This window comes from Salvelinus sp. IW2-2015, linkage group LG4q.1:29, assembly GCF_002910315.2.
Source record: "Salvelinus sp. IW2-2015 linkage group LG4q.1:29, ASM291031v2, whole genome shotgun sequence".
NCBI lineage: Eukaryota > Metazoa > Chordata > Actinopteri > Salmoniformes > Salmonidae > Salvelinus > Salvelinus sp. IW2-2015.
The window spans coordinates 81,275,103-81,295,336 of record NC_036842.1 but is presented as its reverse complement, the minus strand read 5'-3'; the positions used below and the strand labels follow the sequence as shown (position 1 = coordinate 81,295,336).

The 20,234-nt window shown below is 42.5% G+C and overlaps 3 protein-coding genes across 3 annotated transcripts in view; 1 reads left to right on the top strand and 2 right to left on the bottom strand.

Moving 5' to 3' along the window:
* LOC139027590 (uncharacterized) overlaps window positions 1-20,234 on the bottom strand; it is a 64,042-nt gene that overhangs the window by 11,919 nt on the left and 31,889 nt on the right. The window lies entirely within an intron of this gene.
* The window catches only part of LOC111962611 (protein bicaudal D homolog 1-like), an 80,501-nt gene that overhangs the window by 46,601 nt on the left and 13,666 nt on the right, over window positions 1-20,234 (bottom strand).
* LOC111962610 (pyrin-like) lies at window positions 10,148-16,803 on the top strand. Its single transcript, XM_023985822.2, has 2 exons — window positions 10,148-10,312; window positions 14,323-16,803. The coding sequence occupies exon 2, from the start codon at window positions 14,325-14,327 to the stop codon at window positions 15,669-15,671; it is 1,347 nt and encodes a 448-aa protein (XP_023841590.1). The 5' UTR covers window positions 10,148-10,312; window positions 14,323-14,324; the 3' UTR covers window positions 15,672-16,803.

Sequence of the window (20,234 nt, the reverse complement as noted above, 5' to 3'; positions counted from 1 at the left end):
GAATAACAAGATCGTCTTATCATGTCACATTAAACATGGTGGATGTGAGGATGTTTAAAGTTGTATGTCATATCCTGGGGTGATAATATGTGGTTAACAAGTGGGGTCCAGTACGGTGTTTTATACTGATTATAGTTGTATACTGCATTGTGGATTCCACCCTGAGGCATTCTGGTCCATCTGCGATAGAAGCCACACAAAGAAAGCCCTTTCTATAGATATTCATCCCTCAGGCATAGGATGAGGAGCAGACAGTTCTCTGGTCGACACGGGACGGTTGACTGGTATGTTGTGTAGTCTGGTGTGTTGTGGAGTGGTGTGCTACCCTGAAATCCTTCCCCCCTGCGACATACCCTGTTTGGGAGTCGTGGGACAGCTCTGTGCCATTTTTAGACCCAGGGAGCTCAGCACGCAGGAGACTGAACTACTTCGGTGTAACAGTGATTCATCTCCAACCTAACCTCCACGGTAGAGCCCTCTTAGACTTCACTTCTTCTGTGATAGTATGCAACACAAATGATAAAAACCAAGACTTGTCAACGACCACCTGATTGCTTAAATGGAAAAGAAACTTGGAATCCAAGTTTCAATGTAAGAGAGGTGAATTTTCATGATTAAGGTCAAAGGTAGGTGGAGTCATAGTGGATAGATCAGTGGACTATGTAGATTAGCTATGACTTATTTATTTCACACTTAGTTTGGACTTAGTTTGGACTTTTAATAAATACAGTGCATTCGGAAAGTATTCAGACTGCTTGACTTTTTCCACATTTTGTTACGTTACAGCCTTATTCTAAAATGTGTTAAATTGTTTTTTTCCTCCCCAATCAATCTACACACAATACCCCATAATGACTAAGAAAAAACAGGTTTGTAGATTTTTTTGCAAAAACATAAAATCTAAAAATGTATTCAGACCCTTCACTTAGTACTTTGTTGAAGCATCTTTGGCAGTGATTACAGCCTCGAGTCTTCAACTCAAATCAAATGTATTTATATAGCCCTTCTTACATCAGCTGATATCTCAAAGTGCTGTACAGAAACCCAGCCTAAAACCCCAAACAGCAAGCAATGCAGGTGTAGAAGCACGGGGGTTAGGAAAAACTCCCTAGAAAGGCCAAAACCTAGGAAGAAACCTAGAGAGGAACCAGGCTATGAGGGGTGGCCAGTCCTCTTCTGGCTGTGCCGGGTGGAGATTATAACAGAACATGGCCAAGATGTTCAAATGTTCATAAATGACCAGCATGGTCAAATAATAATAATCACAATAGTTGTCGAGGGTGCAACAAGTCAGCACCTCAGGAGTAAATGTCATTTGGCTTTTCATAGCCGATCATTAAGAGTATCTCTACCGCTCCTGCTGTCTCCAGAGAGTTTAAAACAGCAGGTCTGGGACAGGTAGCACATTTACATTTAAGTCATTTAGCAGACGCTCTTATCCAGAGCGACTTACAAATTGGAAAGTTCATACTTATTCATCCTGGTCCCCCCGTGGGGAATGAACCCACAACCCTGGCGTTGCAAGCGCCATGCTCTACCAACTGAGCCACACGGGACCAAGAATCCGGTGAACAGGTCAGGGTTCCATAGCCGCAGGCAGAACGGTTGAAACTGGAGCAGCAGCACGGCCAGTTGGACTGGGGACAGCAAGGAGTCATCATGCCAGGTAGTCCTGAGGCATGGTCCTAGGGCTCAGGTCCTCCGAGAGAGAGAAAGAAAGAGAGAATTAGAGAGAGCATACTTAAATTCACACAGGACACCGGATAAGACAGGAGAAGTACTCCAGATATAACAGACTGACTCTAGCCCCCCGACACATAAACTACTGCAGCATAAATACTGGAGGCTGCGACAGGAGGGGTCAGGAGACACTGTGGCCCCATCCGGAGACAGGGCCAAACAGGCAGAATATAACCCCACCCACTTTGCCAAAGCACAGCCCCCACACCACTAGAGGGATATCTTCAACCACCAACTTACCATCCTGAGACAAGGCCGAGTATAGCCAACAAAGATCTCCGCCACGGCACAACCCAAGGGGGGGCGCCAACCCAGACAGGAAGATCACGTCAGTGACTCAACCCACTCAAGTGACGCACCCCTCCTAGGGACGGCATGGAAGAGCACCAGTAAGCCAGTGACTCAGCCACTGTAATAGGGTTAGAGGCAGAGAATCCCAGTAGAGGGGAACCGGCCTCTAACCCTTGACTTGACAAACAAGACGAAATGTCAACAAACAAACAGAGAACACAGGTATACATACACAGGGGATAATGGGGAAGATGGGCGACACCTGGAGGGGGGTGGAGACAATCACAAAGACAGGTGAAACAGATCAGGGTGTGACATGAGAGAAGAACATGTTAAGGAGTCTTTGACAATTTTTTTGGCCCTCCTCTGACATAGCCTAGTATATAGGTCCTGGATGTCAGGAAGCTTGGCCCCAGTGATGTACTGGGCCGTATGCACTACCCTCTGTAGCGCCTTAAAGTCGGATGCTGAGCAGTTGCCATACCAGGCAGTGATGCAACCGGTCAGGATGCTCCCGATGGTGCAGCTGTAGACCTTTTGGAGGATCTCGGGACCCATGCCAAATCTTTTCAGTCTCCTGAGGGGGAAAAGGTGTTGTCATGCCCTCTTCACGACTGTCTTGGTGTGTTTGGACCATGATAGTTAGTTGGTGAGGTGGACACCAAGGACCTTGAAACTTTCGACCCGTTCCACTACAACCCCGTCGATGTGAATGGGGGCTTGTTCGGCACTTATTTTCCTGTAGTTCATGATCAGCTTTTTTGTCTTGCTCACGTTGAGGGAGAGGTTGTTGTCCTGGCACCAAACTGCCAAGTTTCTGACCTCCTCCATATAGGCTGTTTCTACGTCGTCAGTGATCAGGCTGTTGTGTCATCAGCATACTTAAGGATGGTGTTGGAGTCGTGCTTGGCCAGGCAGTCGTGGGTGAACAGGGAGTACAGGAGGGGACTAAGCACGCACCCTTGAGGGGCCCCCGTGTTGAGGATCAGCATGGCAGACGTGTTGTTGCATAACCTTACCACCTGGGGGCGGCCCGTCAGGAAGTCCTGGATTCAGTATCAGAGGGAGCTGTTTAGTCCCAGGGTCCTTAGCTTAGTGATGAGCTTTATGGGCACTATGGTGTTGAATGCTGAGCTGTAGTCAATGAACAGCATTCTCACATTGGTGTTCCTTTTGTCCAGGTGGGAAAGGGCAGTGTGGAGTGCAATTGAGATTGCATCATCTGTGGATCTGTTGGGGCGGTATGCGAATTGGAGTGGGTCTAGGGTATCTGGGAGGATGCTGTTGATGTGAGCCATGAATATCCTTCAAAGCACTTCATGGCTACCGACGTGAGTGCTACGGGGCTGTAATAATTTAGGCAGGTTACCTTCTCTTTCTTGGGCACAGGGACTATGGTGGTCTGCTTGAGATATTACAGACTCAGTCAGGGAGAAATTGAATACGTCAGTGAAGACACTTGCCAGTTGGTCCGCACATGCTTTGAGTACACGTCCTGGTAATCCATCTTGTGAATGTTGACCTGTTTAAAGTTCTTGCTCACATCGGCTACCGAGAGCGTTATCACACAGTCATCCAGAACAGCTGGTGCTCTCATGCATGCTTCAGTGTTGCTTGCCTCGAAGCGAGCATAAGAGGCATTTAGCTTGTCTGGTAGGCTCGTGTCACTGGGCAGCTCGCGTCTGGGTTCCCCTTTGTAGTCTGTAATAGTTTTCAGGCCCTGCCACATCTGACGAGCGTCAGAGCCGGTGTAGTAGGATTCAATCTTAATCCTGTATTGACACTTTGATTGTTTGATGGTTCGTCTGAGGGCATAGCGGGATTTCTTAAAGTTAGTATATTTAGATTAGTGTCCCGCTCTTTGAAAGCGGCAGCTCTAGCCTTTAGCTCGATGCGGATGTTGCCTGTAATCCATGGCTTCTGGTTGGGATATGTACGTACGGTCACTGTAGGAACAATGTCGGCGATGCACTTATTGAGCCGATGACTGAGGTAGTATACTCCTCAATGCCATTGGATGAATCCCGGAACATATTCCAGTCTGTGCTAGCAAAACAGTTCTGTAGCATAGCATCTGCGTCATCTGACCATTCCATACTGAGTGAGTCACTGGTACTTACTGTTTTAGTTTTTGCTTGTACGCAGGAATCAGGAGGATAGAATTATGGTCAGATTTGCCAAATGGAGGGCGGGGGAGAGCTTTTTATGCATCTCTGTGTGTGGAGTAAAGGTGGTCTAGAGTTTTTTTCCCTCTGGTTGCACATGTGACATGCTGGTAAAAATGTGGTAAAAATGATTTAAGTGTGCCTGCATTAAAGTCCCCGGCCACTAGGAGTGCCGCTTCTAGGTGAGCATTTTCTTGTTTGCTTATGGCCTTATAGAGTTGGTTGAGTGCGGTCTTAGTGCCAGCATCGGTCTGTGGTGGTAAATAGACAATAAATCTCTTGGTAGATAATGTGGTCTACAGCGTATCATAAGTTACTGTACCTAAGGCGAGCAATACCTCGAGACTTCTTTAATATTAGACATTGCGCACCAGGTGTTATTGACAAAAAGACACACACACCCACCCATCGTCTTACCAGACATAGCTTCTCTGTTCTGCCGGTGCATTGAAAATCCCTCCAGCTCTATATTATCTGTGTCGTCGTTCAGCCACGACTCGGTGAAACATAAGATATTACAGTTCTTAATGTCCTGTTGGTAGGATAATCGTAATCGAAGGTCATCAATTTTATTTTCCAACGATTGCATGTTAGCAAGTAGAATTGATGGCAGTGGGAGTTTACTCGCTCGCCTACGGATTGACAAAAGGCAGCCCGATCTGCATCCTCTTTTCCTCCACCTTCTCTTCACACAAATTACTGGGATCTGAGCCTGTTCCCGGGAGAGCAGTATATCTTTCTCATCGGACTCGTTAAATGAAAAAGCTTCTTCCAGTTTGTGGTGAGAAATCCCAGTTCTGATGTCCAGAAGTGATTTTCGTTCATAAGAGACGGTAGTAGCAACATTATATACAAAATAAGTTACAAACAACGCAAAAAAACTAACAAAATAGCGCAATTGGTTACGGGCATGTAAAACCTCAGCCATCCTCTTCAGCGTCATCTTAACAAGCTCAGGAGAGCTTTGCGTGTGTCTGTCTGTGTCTGTCTGTGTATGAATATGTGTCTACCTGTGAATGTGTGTGTGTATGTGCACAACATCTGAGCGATAAAATTAGATATATAATGCTCCTTCAGTGCTTGCACATTTCCAGTAGGAAAGCCTGCTGTATATCGTCTATTAGGTTTAAACAACAATATCTTTACATTGTGAAAATGTTTGTTCCCTTTGCTCTGCCAGGCTGCCAGACTGAAACACTCAAAATCCCATTAATAAACAGGCATCACTCAGGCAGCATTAGTCAGAGGGCAGAATGGGATACATTAAGCTCCAGTCGGTCAAAAACAGGAAATAAAAATATACATGATGTAGCTTATTTTTCACTCATTCTATTGGACCAAAATAAGTACAAACAAAAGCCTTGGGGAGGGGCATAGTTCAGAATAACAGGAGCAGAATGGGAATCCGCCCCCAAGATTAACTATTCAATGCATTGAGTTCTGAGGTGTTTGAATGCAGCTATAGAAAACACTGTCTAGGATTTCCAAGCAATTAACATATAAAACTGTATCATAACGCAACCAAGAGCAGACTGTCTAGACTAACGGCATACAAACAGCAGATATTTAGCCTGTAGACGACAGCATTCTATGTCCCCTTGTAACACACAAGGGAAGAGCTCTCAGCACTCTGCCTCCCCACATGATGCTTGCCAACTCTAAAGCTGCTGCACTGATGTGTGTGAGTGTGTGTGTGTGTGTGTGTGTGTGTGTGTGTGTGTGTGTGTGTGTGTGTGTTGTTTGTGTATGTGTGTGTGTGTGTATGATCGTGTAAAATTGACCAAAATCAATCTCCATCTAAATCAGTAAGTATGTTTATTACAAGGCTGAGAGCAGAGGCATGTTACTGCTGCACCTTTGTTTAATTTGCCAGGCCCACTGGAAGCTCTTACTGATTCAGGAATTCTGTGTGTGTGATATGAAGGATTGGGTGTGCACGTGTGTATGTGCGTGTGTGTGTGTGTGCACATTTATACCACACATTTGCCGATTTGTGAGCAGGTATTATGATGACTAACTGTGTGTGTGTGGGTGGTACCAAAACTGTACCAGACACAACAACCAACAATAGTATCCTATCCAGTCTAGTGCTTTCCCTCCCATCTCTGGTTGTGTGTGGTCTGTCCACATGCTGTGTTCATTCTAAAGGTCAGCCAGGAGAAAGCCAATGTTTAGCTTGTCTTTTTGAAGCAATTACATCTGGCCCCCAGTCATCATTCCACCACTGATAAGAGGGACGCTTGGTCCAGAGCGCAGAATGCCCATCACTTATTAAGGCTCATTCTGTATGTATCATCTCCTCTCCTCATCTCTCCCCTCCTCTCCTCATATCTCCTCTCCTCATATCTCCTCCTCTCCTCTCCCCTCCCCTTCCCCCTCCTTTCCTCATCTCTCCCCGCCTTCCCTCATCTCTCCTCATCTTTCCTCTCCTCATCTCTCCTCTCCTCATATCTCCTCTCCTTCCCTCTCCTCATATCTCCTCCCCTTCCCTCTTCTCTCATCTCTCCTCTCCTCATCTCTCCTCTCCTTCCCTCTCCAGCTGAGAACAGATGGGTTGCAAACTGGCCCTTAACAGCTCACTGCCCTGTGTGAGATTATTAAGTGGAGTGGCATTAATTCTTCCACACATCACATATGTGACAAACAAGTCAGCAGGTAGGATAAGGATTGCATCTCATCTAACCTTACGGTCTGTGCTAGTGTCACAGTAACTGTATTCATTTTTTAACCTGTCTAGCCCCGGGGTCCCCCCACATTCCACTGAAAAGGAATATTCAAAAATATTTTTTTGAAATATTTAACTTTCACACATTAACAAGTCCAATACAGCAAATGAAAGATAAACATCTTGTGAATCCAGCCATCAGGTCCGATTTTTTAAATGTTTTACAGCGAAAACACCACGTATATTTATGTTAGCTCACCACCAAATACAAAAAAGCACAGACATTTCTTTCACAGCACAGGTAGCTTGCACAAAACCCCCAAATAGAGATAGAATTAATCACTAACCTTTGAAATTCTTCATCAGATGAGTCATATAACATCATGTTACACAATACATTTATRTTTTGTTCGATAATGTGCATATATATATATATAAAAAAATCTCAGTTTACATTGGCGCGTTACATGCAGTAATGTTTTGATTCCAAAACATCTGGTGATTTTGCAGAAATACTCATAATAAACATTGATAAAAGATGCAAGTGTTATTCACATAATTAAAGATAAACTTATCCTCTATGCAACCGCTGTGTCAGATTTCAAAATAAACTTTACGGAAAAATATTAATCTGAGAACGGCGTTTAGAGCACAATCCAGCCAAAGAAATAATCGCCATTTTGGTGTCAAAAAACTACAAAACACTATAAATATGCACTTACCTTCGAATAACTTCATCAGAAGGCACTCTCAGGATTCCCAGATCGACAATAAATGACTGAAAAGTTCCATTAAAGCCCATCATTTAGACACTTGTTGTTAGCATGTTCATCCCAGGAATCCATTTCATGAGCACGAACAATCCATCCAGACAAAAACTCAAAAAGTTCCGTTACAGGTCGTAGAAACAGGTCAAATGATGTTTGCAATCCATATTTAGTATGTGTTTTACATTAATCATCAATAACGATCCAACCGGAGAATTTCATTGTCTGAAGAAAGAGCATTGGAACGAGAGCTCTCTCTCTCCCTCGCACGCAAATCCTGACTGAGAATTCTGACGACCACTCACTAGAATAGCTCCTATGAACCCCTCCTTTATAGTAGATAAATAAGACTAACATCTAAAGACGACGACTATCTAGTGGAAGCCCTAGGCAGTGTTGTTCAGCCATATCTAGACGGGGTACCATTTGACACTGTTTTGAAAATCGACTTCTCATTTCCTGTTTTGACCTCTTCTCAGGTTTTTGTCTGCCAAATGAGTTCTGTTATAACTTACAGAAATAATTCAAACAGTTTTAGAAACTTCAGAGTGTTTTCTATACAATAGTAATAATAATATGCATGTATTACCTTCTGGGACAGAGTAGGAGGAATTTTTTGTTTGGGCACGCAATTTGTTCAAAGTGGAAACACTGCCCCCTATCCCTATGAAGTTTTTAAGAGAGAGACAATACAGACAAACAGAGGGAAGAGAAAAGAGATGGCTTTTTACAGTATTTACTAACACATAATTTTATAACGTATTTTACCAGCTCTCTCAGCTGGGTAATATGCCCTAGAGGGACGGTTGGGGACGGTTGGCTCAGCAGAGTGGTAACTGCGCCAAAAGGTCAGAACACAGACGAAGTGGGCTGAAAGGAGGAGAGGAAAAGAGAAGAGGCTTTGATGCAAGATGCCCTGTAAGACCTGTCCTGACTCATCAGCATGATGCAATGGCAGACTGCATGGGCTCTTGGACCCTTCCATCACCCTAGCTTCAGTCACTCCGAGAGAGAGAGAGAGAGAGAGAGAGAGAGAGAGAGAGAGAGAGAGAGAGAGAGAGAGAGAGAGAGAGAGAGAGAGAGAGAGAGAGAGAGAGAGAGAGAGAGAGAGAGAGAGAGAGAGAGAGAGAGAGAGAGAGAGAGCTTATAATATCCTCCACAGTCATAAGTCATAACGGCTAAGATACTCTAATAACTACAGATATTCTTACATTAAATGACTGGGTGGTAAGTATGTGCCTGTGGGCTCAATTTAAATCAGTCTCTGCTCTGAAAGCTCAAAAATCTTCATACAGCCCAGTGCAGAGTAGTCTCACATTAACCACTAACCAGATTCCTTCAGGCTGTGACAGCATCTCATCTTCCATCCATCAAACTGTTAAAAACCACAGGTGTGCCTGGGCCGTATTACTCTTCCACAGAGGACCTGTCTAGTAAACTCCAGGCAGCCGCATGGTAAATCAAGTTGTGTGTGTCTGCATGGAGAGGGATGTGTCCCTCTCCTCTGTCTCCAGCTCTCCATAAAGCCAGAGATTCATTAGGGCCTCAGAAGCCTTATGTCCTATATCAGGGATGTGGGTGGGGGCCACCAAAAATCTGAACTCATCATGAGGGCGCCACAGTGGTTTGCGGTTCTGCGTACCCACAACCCATACCAACACATGCAGTCAGAGGCGGACCTAGCCTTTTGGGGGCCATAAGTGAAATGTTGTTGCCTCCCCCCAAAATAATTGTGGCACACTTGACAGCAGAGAGAACACTTTAATGTTTTTGAGTTCAGAGAAAATGTTGCAGAGAAAATGTTGCAAGTTTGTTGCAATTCTACACCTTTTGCCATAGGATGAAGAGAAATGTTTTCAGTTTTTTAATATGATATCTGAGTGAGTCTCACGCCCTGAACATAGTAAGCTGTTTTTTCTCTGTGTTGGTTGGGGCGTGATGGTGAATTGGGTGTGTTATCTAGGTGTATTTGTATGTCTATGGTGGCCTGATATGGTTCCCAGTCAGAGGCAGCTGTTTATCGTTGTCTCTGATTGGGGATCATATTTAGGCAGCAATTTCCCTTTTGTGTTTGTGGGATCTTGTCTATGTTTAGTTGCCTGTCTGCACTATTTGTATAGCTTCACGTTTTGTCCGTTGATTTTGTTGTTTTTGTTAAGTGTTTATTCATTATAAGAGAATGTACGCATACCACGCTGCACCTTGGTCTCACTCATACGACGATCGTGACAGTGAGAGTGACTAACAAAATTGCCCATCCCTGTCCAATTGCCCATCCCTGTCCTATATACTGGCCTGGCTGGAGACAATGAGCAGGACAGTCAGAATTAATATGTATTTCGGTGTGAAAAAGTAATTTAGTTCACTGAACAAGTGGTTTTATGAATTAAATCAAATTAGGGTGTTTTATTGTAGCCAACATGATAGAATGAGCACTGCTACGGCGAAGTTAATATTTAACTTAACTTACCTCATGTTGATATGATGTAATAGTTCTTTAGGAGAAGGGGAGGAGGAAATACATATTTTACGCTGGTACGGTAACTGACTTCAGGGTAATACAGTAAAGTGAAACTGTCCTGGCCAGGTACTGTAGGCTATATAAAGTAATCGCCTCAAGTGATTATCACTGAAGTGAAAGAAGATAGTCATACAGAAACACTACTAGACAAGCACACAATCAGGTGAGTGAACAGGTTTATTTACCAAGGGGATATTTCTTAACGCTTCGATAGAAAAGTAATGTATAGATTGGACTAGGGCTGTTATGGGGACCGTATTACTGCCACACCGGCCGTCACGAGTCATGACGGCGGTCAAATTTCACGTTACCGTTTAGTCATGGTAATTAGACTTCTCCAAGCTCTGATGCTGCTGATGGTCATCAGTAGCCTACCAAACTTGTTAACTGCCTGGTACTCAGCACTCTTTTGTCCCTCAATTCACTCTGACATCAATGCAAATGTGATCGAAAATCAAACAATTCATGAGAGCCCATGAGCTCATGTTGCTCAACATTTCTATAGGCTATGCAATTGTGTGAGAAAACAGAGTGATGACCTCTATTAAAAAGAGGAGGATCACATCAACTTCTAAAGGCTAGGCCTACTATATTCATTTCTCAACTTTCCTAATATTAAGCACATTGCTTCTCTTTACAACAGGAGTTTAGCCTTCCTGGCTGGCATGAAAATTAACCCCAGAAAAAAGCGTCCTCAATTCGCTATTTAAGTGCATAGATGACATGTATTTTTTCCTGAGCCCCTTTTTTAAGAAAGGTGCATGATAATGGGCCATTCTAAACAAATTTCACACATATATTATTTAGTATACAGTATGTAAAGACAAGACTAAATCAAGAATAGTCTGATGGGTGACAATATTAGCCTATCACTTGTGAGTGATGCCCAGCTTGTGTGCAGTAAGGCAAGATACAGCACATACCTTTTTTGCAACTTTTTCAAATAATAGTCGCACACCTCATGTAGCGTAGTCCATAGGCCTATTTTTTGATAAGGTTTGTATCACAACGAACGTCTTAAAATGAAGCACATTAATCCTGATTTACAACGGGTGTAAACCCGACCTGGCATACATACACAGCACATAAGTTCCAAGTTTGGGGAAGATCATTTTCACCATAAAAATTCACTTTTATAATAAAAACATTACATGCGTAATTGCATTTGCGGTCACTTTTGAGAATGATGAAATGTGTGCAGCCTGCTCAAAAAACAAAGCAGAGCTCATGCCTTTCATGAGATTTTTTCAAATCATTATTAGAGTAGCATCATGCAGGCTTAGAATGTATTAAAAATCAAAACATACAGCCCAACGTTCATATGACAACTAAAGTTGCATAAATAACTCTAAATTAAGCATATAGGAGGACCTGTTTCTTTGTTAACCGCTCAACACAGAATAGCTAGAATAGCTACATGTGCGCACTGCCTCAAGTCGTTTGGAGAAAATATCCTTTCTATTTTATTCAGCTATGTTCAATTGTATTCTTCATACTATAAAATAATATATAATAATGACACGGAAAGCAAATCTTGTCTGCCTAATGAACTAGTGTGGCCCACAGCCATGTGGCGTAGCCTGATCAGGGCCTAACATAAGGACAACTCAGAGTATGCTATTCTGCTCTTCTGAAATAGACTACATTTTATTCATATCATGTTTTTTTTTAGACTGGTCTAAAATAAATAATGGATTTATTGTGTAGGCTATATTACATGGAATTAATAGACTTTTTAAAATGTAGATATTCCAAAGGTCTGCATCAGTGGCTTGTAGGATTGGAAGCCAGGAGATGCTAAATATGTTTATGTTAATTAACGGTCAATTACCGTGAGACTGGCAGTTATTTGCTTGACAGTCATCAGCTGACTGTTCAACATTACATAACGTGTGGCAGTTCTACATTGCATTATACAGCACAAATGTTATTGTATTGTAGTATCCTACTAATATGCCCCAGGACAGATTAAACTCTTTGGGCTCTGGTACACATTATTGTGTTTGTTTGTGGTTGGTGTTAATTAAGTGATATTCACAGTGCTTTTCATTTTGTACTGCTCTGGTGGATGTGTAGCTGGTTACTGGGTCATTCCACCAATAGAGTGCATTTTGGGTAATCAAATAAAATGTTATTGGTTGCATACACATATTAAGCAGATGTTATTGCGGATGTAGCGAAATGCTTGTGTTCCTAGCTCCAATAGGCTCTAGAAGTGATTTAGCTCATCTGGTATGCTCGTGTCACTGGGCAGCTCGGCGCTGTGCTTCCCTTTGTAGTCTGTAATCGTTTGCAAGCCCTGCCACATAAGACGAGCGTCAGAGCCGGTGTAGTATAATTCAATCTTAGCCCTATATTGGTGCTTTGCCTGTTTGATGGTTCGTCGCAGGGCATAGCAGGATTTCTTGTAAGCTTCCAGGTTCGAGTCCCGCACCTTGAAAGCGGCAGCTCTACCCTTTAGCTCAGAATGTTGCCTGTAATCCATGGCTTCTGGTTGGGGTATGTACGTACAGTCACTGTGGGTACGACGTCCTCGATGCACTTATTGATAAAGCCAGTGACTGATGTGGTGTACTCCTCAATGCCATCGGAAGAATCCCGGGAACATGTTCCAGTCTGTGATAGCAAAACAGTCCTGTAGTTTAGCATCTGCTTCATCTAACCATGCCGAGAGCATGCCGATTGCACGCTCCCTCAAAACTTGAGACATCTGTGGCATTGTGTTGTGTGAAAACTGCACATTTTAGAGTGGCCTTTTATTTTCCACAGCACAAGGTGCACCTGTGTAATGATCATACTGTTTAATCAGCTTCTTCATATACCACACCTGTCAGGTGGATGTATTCAGTGGTGTAAAGTACTTAAGTAAAAATACTTTAAAGTACTATTCTAGTAGTTTTTTTGGGGTATCTGTTCTTTACTTTAGTATTTATATTTTGGACCACTTTTACTTTTACACCACTACATTCCTAAAAAAAAAGATGTACTTTTTACCCTATACATTTTCCATGTCACCTAAAAGTACTAATTACATTTTGAATGCTTAGCAGGACAGGGAACTGGTCCAATTCACATACTTATCAAGAGAAAATCCCTGGTCATCCCCACTGCATCTGATCTGGCGGACTCACTAAACACAAATGCTTCATTTGTAAATGATGTCTTAGCGTTGGAGTGTGCTCTTGGCTATGTGTAAATAAAAAAATAAGAAATTTAATTGTACCGTCTGGTTTGCTTAATATCAAGAATTTGAATAGTAAATACTTTTACTTTTGATAGTTAAGTATATTTGAGAAATTACATTTACTTTGATTTGCATATTTAAAACCAAATACTTTTAGGCTTTTACTCAAGTAGAATTTTACTGGGTGACTTTCACTTTTACTTGAGTAATTTTCTATTAACATAACATTACTTTTACTCAAGTTTGAAAATGAGGTACTTTTTCCATCCCTGGATGGATTGTCTTGGTAAAAAAGAAATGCTTCCTAACAGAGATGTAAAATGATTTGTGCAGAAATTTTGAAAAATAAGCTTTTTTGTGCATATGGAAAATTTCTGGGACCAACACTTTACATGTTGCGTATATATTTTTGTTCAGTATAAAATATCAAAGGAAGGCAAAGGACACTCTATTAGTGGAACGACCCTACTGTCCCTACTGGGTGTTTGAATGTTTTTTTTGTATTCTTTTTAAAACTGAAATAGAAAATATATTTTAGAGGCAAATATACGTATCTCTAACATTGTTTTGGTTTCAGTTTAACAAGTGATGTGATTTACTCCATGTGTAACTCCATGTGTAACTCTGTGTACATCATTTTTGTCTGTTCACACTGCTATGCTTTATCTTGGCCAGGTCGCAGTTGCAAATGAGAACTTGTTCTCAACTAGCCTACCTGGTTAAATAAAGGTGAAATAAAAATAAAATAAATAAATAAAATGAGTCACTGACTGGCAGACTGTGCCAACCAAAGGTTTTACCCCGAGAATACCTGTGACCAATGCTGGCTTTATCTGTACATCTGATCTGCACCAGTCAATCAAGTTTCAGTTCAGGAATGGGAACTTCCATTCATGTTTTACATAGACTGAACTGAAACTAAGCTAAACTGAACTAAACTAAATAGAAACAAAACAAAAAAATAACTGACTGTGTTGTCTTGTTCCCAGCTATGTCGCCAAACAACAAGTGGATAGGGAGGGGCCTGCATGCCAGCCTGTTGTACCTGCTTTTATTTGTGTGCCTGGTGCGCACCGCTACTCTGGACGAAGAAGATATTGAGATTGATGATGAGGAGGAAGACCTGGAGTATGAGTCCAGTATGAAACAAGACGGACACACCTGTGGAAGCGGCCAAACTGGTCACTATCCATTCTGTAAGGACAAGGACCAGGTCATTCACCACTACGTCCACACAAGGGATGAGTGTGGAGAGACAGACTTCAAGAAAGTGCGGGGGGAAATGCAGCTGATGATCCAGGACCGTCGAAAGAAGATGAAGGAGATCGTACACTCTGCAAAACTCATCGAGAAAAATGTGGAGAGGGAGAAAGAGGACACTTTGCTGTTCCTGACTGAAGTGGCACGGCTCGTTCAGAAGACCTACGTAGATGTCATTGAGGAGATCAAAAAGAAGCAGAAAGCAGCAACAACCGGGGCTATAGAACACATTCTAGAGCTAACACAGGAAATCTCTAAACTACAGGAGAGAAGCTCTGAACTGGAGCAGCTCTCACACACTGAGGACCACCTTCACCTTCTCCAGATGTTCCCGTCCCTGTGTACCCCACCAGCCATCATTGACTGGTCTGAGGTCAGCATTCACAGTGATCCCAGTGTGGGGTCTATGAGGAGAGCTGTGAACAAGCTGAGAGAAGCACTCAATAGTGAAGAGAGCAGGCTGTCTGCAGCTGAGTTGGGAAGGATTAAAAAGTGTGCAGTGAATGTGACTCTGGACCCTGATACAGCACATCCGTACCTCATTGTCTCTGAAGACGGGAAACAAGTGAGAATTGGAGATCTCTGGCAAAATGTCACAGATGGCCCTGAAAGGTTTAATTTAGTTGTTAATGTCCTAGCAAAGGAGGGCTTCTCCTCAGGGAGATTCTACTATGAGGTGCAGGTGAAAGGTAAGACTAGGTTGGATTTAGGAGTGGCCGTAGAGTCCATCAACAGGAAGAGTGGGGTCACCCTGAGCCCTGGCCATGGATACCTGGCTATATGTCTGAGGGATGGGGATAGGTATGTAGCTGCTGAAAGCCCTGCTATCCTCATCGCTCTTAGTCAGAAGCCCCAGAAGATAGGGGTTTATGTTGATTATGAACAAGGCCAGGTCTCCTTCTATGATGTGGATAACAGGTCTCATATCTACTCCTTCACTGATTACACTTTCAATAAGAAACTCTATCCATTCTTTAGCACTGGCACTGACGATGACGGTGAAAACTCAGCCCCATTAGTCATTACCCCAGTCAATCAACATCTGAGTATTAATTTCTTAACTTTTGAAAAAGCCTGAAAATTGATAAAATGCAATTTACAATGTGTATATACATTGAGTATACAAAATATTAGCAACACCTTCCTAATATTGAGTTGCACCCCCCACTTTTGCCCTCGGAACAACCTAAATTCATCAGGGCATAGACTCTACAAAGTGTCGAAAGCGTTCCACAGGGATGATGGCCCATGTTGACTCCAATGCTTCCCACAGTTGTGTCAAGTTGGCTGGATGTCATTTGGGTAGTGGACCATTCTTGATACACACGGGAAACTGTTGAGCGGGAAAAACCTAGCAGCGCTACAGTTCTTGACACACTCGCGCCTGGCACTTTCTACCATACCCTGTTCAAAGGCACTACAATAATTTGTCTTGCCCATTCACCCTCTGAATGGCACACATACACAATCCATGTCTCCATTCTCTCAAGGCTTAAAAATCCTTATTTAACCTGTCTCCTCCCCTTCATCTACATTGATTGAAGTGTATTTAACAAGTGACGTCAATAAGGGATCATAGCTTTCACCTGGTCAGTCTATGTCATGGAAAGAGCAGGTGTTCCTAATGTTTTGTACACTCAATGTATTGAGGCTGTCAGAGTTAGTTTACATTTTTTAATTAATCCCATTGTCTGAATGTGTTCAAAATAAATTGAAAACATCGAAAATACATATCATATGCAGCTAAAAACGTTGTGATGCCAAAACAAGGTTAACGAAAGTGTGCTTTATCAATTTACCTGATTTGGCTAACTGTTACTTTGGACAAAATCAAGACCTGAATATTCTTGTAATGCTTTTTGTATAAAAATTTCTTAAATTACAGCTCAATTTGAGCTAATTCTGAATATGCAATTAATTGTGATTAATCACAGCAAGTCCTGCGATTAATTAGATTTTAAAATTGTATCGTTTCACGGCCCTAGTATCTGTAGAATATCATTATATATCAATGTTTAGGGAAGCACATTGGGGAAGCACTGTGTTTCATCAAATCATACATTTGTTTTCCATTTACTTTTTTGTTGCAAGTTGTTTCAAATGTCATATTTCAGAATGTCTCTCCAGTTTTCCGCTTCTTGAAGAAATTAAAGGTTATAAATTACATTAACTGAAGGTCTATTTAAATGAACCCATTCAGCCAACGATACATCTCAAGGTCCTTGTGGTTTTCCATCCAGAACATTCTGAATGACACAACACCTTCCACCCTGACAACTCTTATGTCAAGGTCCATGTGGTTCCTCCATCCAGAAGCATCTGAATGACAACACCTTTCACCCTTCCAATTCTACAGTATGAATCTTTATCCCAAGTGTTCCGTTGATACCATAGGGTGAGATTGAATCAAAGCTCTAATGTGGAGAACCACTCCCACACACACGCTCTCTTTGACAAATCTGCATTAGCCAATTAATTGCATGGTAGAAAGAGAGGGAGAGAGATATAGGAAGAGAGGGTGGAGAAAGGGGTAGAAAGAGAGAGAGAGAAAGAGAGAGACACTGTTAATCCCAGGCAGGCTGATTGGTTTTCCAGCAGACACCCTGAGAAAGGCTGCTAATTGCTGTGTTACAGAGCAGGAGGTGAGTATGAGACAGAGGCAACTTATGGCTGTGTCACAAAGCAGGAATTATGAAAGAGACCGAGAGAGTCTACAGTCTCCGTGACTCGCTTGCCAGGTCTATAGCCAGGAACATGGAGTACTGGGCTGCTAATAAGAGATGCCAGGCTTATAGCCAGGAAGATGGAGTACTGGGCTGGGAACAAGACCCACAGCCAGTCTTTAGTGCACTGGGTGATTGGGAACAATCCAGTATTCTCCTTACACAACATTAATCATTACAGGAGAGAGTTTACAGAGCAGTCAACAGAGCGCTCTTGGTGTGAATGTGTGCTGGTAGGCCTTGGAATTTGGGTCTACGGTAGGTCCACTCACAGGGGTGATGTCATCAGCACTAGCGGCTCATTTTGTTACGTTACAGTTTTTTCTCGTCAATCTACACACAACACACCATAATGACAAAGTCAAAACAGGTTTTTAGACATTTTTACAAATGTATTAAAAATAAAAAACGGGGAAAAGTATTCAGACCATTTACTCAGTACTTTGTTGAAGCACCTTTGGCAGCGATTACAACCTCAAGTCTTCTTGGGTATGACGCAAACATTTTGGCACACCTGTATTTGGGGAGCTTCTCCCCTTCGCTGCTGATTCTCTCAAGCTCTGTCAGGTTGGATGGGGAGTGTCGCTGGACAGCTATTTTCAGGTCTCTCCAGAGAGGTTAGATCGGGTTCAAGTCAGGGCTCTGGCTGGGCCACTCATGGACATTCAGAGACTTGTCGTTGTCCTGTTGGAAGGACCAACCTTCGCCCCAGTCTGAAGTACTGAGCACTTTGTAGCAGGTTTTCATCAAGGATGGCTCTGTTCATCTTTCCCTCAATCCTGACTAGTCTCCCAGTCCCTGCCTCTGAAACAAATCCCCACAACATGATGCTGCCACCAGCATGCTTCACCGTAGGGATGGTATTGGCCAGGTGCTGAGTTCAATCTTTGTTTCATCAGACCATAGAATCTTGTTTCTCATGGTCTGAGAGTCCTTTAGGTGTGTCATAACTCTGCTGTGACGATCTGAAGGATCAGGTTACAGTGGGTCTACAGTATGCTCTACAGTATGATCTCTCTCGTAGAGGGGGAGAGCGGGAAGTCGGCTGTTTTATGGTCGGTCATAAAATACGCTGCCCCTATGCTCTGTAGTGTTCGAGATTGGAATGTAAACTGTGGAGCACAGAGAGACACTTGGACGTCAACAGTTTGAATAATTAAGCAATATTTATATTTTTGAGAATGTGGGAATGGTCCGTGGACACTTAAGGGACAGTCATCAAAAGATAATTTGTCACGTGCGCCAAATACAAAAGGTGTAGACCTTACAGTGAAATGCTTACTGACAAGCCCTAACCAACAGTGCGATTTTAAAATAAAAAATAGGTATAAGGTGTGTTTCCTGTCGAGATACATAACTGTATCTCTTAAAGTGTACATTTCTCGGCTGTCAGGTTGACAGTTGAAGTCGGAAGTTTACATACACCTTAGTCAAATACATTTAAACTCAGTTTTTCACAATTCCTGACATTTAATCCTAGTAAAAATACCCTGTCTTAGGTCAGTTAGGATCAATCGACTTTATTTTAAGAATGTGACATGTCAAATAATAGTAGAGAGTAATTTATTTAAGCTTTTATTTCTTTTATCTCACATAACTTGGGTGAATTTTGCCCCAATCCTCCTGACAGAGCTGGTGTAACTGAGTCAGGTTTGTAGGCCTCCTTGCTCGCACACACTTTTTCAGTTCTGCCCAAACATTTTCAATAGGATTGAGGTCAGGGCTCTGTATGGCACCCAATACCTTGACTTTGTTTGTGTCCTTAAGCATTTTGCCCAACTACTTTGGAAGTATGCTTGGGTCATTGTCCGTTTGGAAGACCCATTTGCGACCAAGCTTTAACTTCCTGACTGATGTCTTGAGATGTTGCTTCAATATATCCACATAATTTCCATCCTCATGATGCCATCTATTTTGTGAAGTGCACCAGTCCCTCCTGCAGCAAAGCACCCCCACAACATGATGCTGCCACCCCCGTGCTTCACGGTTGGTAAGGTATTCTTCGCTTGCAGCGCTCCCCCTTTTTCCTCCAAACATAACTCTGGTCATTATAGCCAAACAGTTCTATTTTTGTTTCATCAGACCAGAGGACATTTCTCCAAAAAGTACGATCTTTGTCTCCATGTGCAGTTGCAAACATTAGTCTGGCTTTATTATGGCGGTTTTGGAGCAGTGGCTTCTTCCTTGCTGAGCGGCCTTTCAGGTTATGTCGATATAGGACTCGTTTTACTGTGGATATAGATACTTTTGTACCTGTTTCCTCCAGCATCTTACAAGGTCCTTTGCTCTTGTTCTGGGATTGATTTGCACTTTTCGCACCAAAGTACATTCATCTCTAGGAGACAGAACGCGTCTCCTTCCTGAGCGGAATGACGGCTGCGTGGTCCCATGGAGTTTTACTTGCGTACTATTGTTTATACAGATGAATGTGTACCTACAGGCGTTTGGAAATCGCTCCCAAGGATGAACCAGACATGTGGAGGTCTACAATTTTCTTTCTGAGGTCTTGGCTGATTTCTTTTGATTTTCCCATGATGTAAAGCAAAGAGGCACTGAGATTGAAGGTAGGCCTTGAAATACATCCACAGGCACACCTCCAATTGACTCAAATGATGTACATTAGCCTATCAGAAGCTTCTAAAGCCATGACATCATTTTCTGTCATTTTTCAAGCTGTTTAAAGGCACAGTCAACTTCGTGTATGTACACTTCTGACCCACTGGAATTGTTTTTTTGATTGGGCATAGTGAGTTATAAAGCTTGGAAATAATCTGTCTGTAAACAATTGTTGGAAAATTTACTTGTGTCATGCACAAAGTAGATGTCCTAACCGACTTGCCAAAACTATAATTTGTTAACAATACATTTTTGGAGTGGTTGAAAAATGAGTTTTAATGACTCCAACCTAAGTGTATGTA

Coding starts and splice junctions, on each gene's coding strand:
- LOC111962610 (XM_023985822.2), top strand. CDS start 14,325: ATGTCGCCAAACAACAAGTGGATAGGGAGGGGCCTGCATGCCAGCCTG.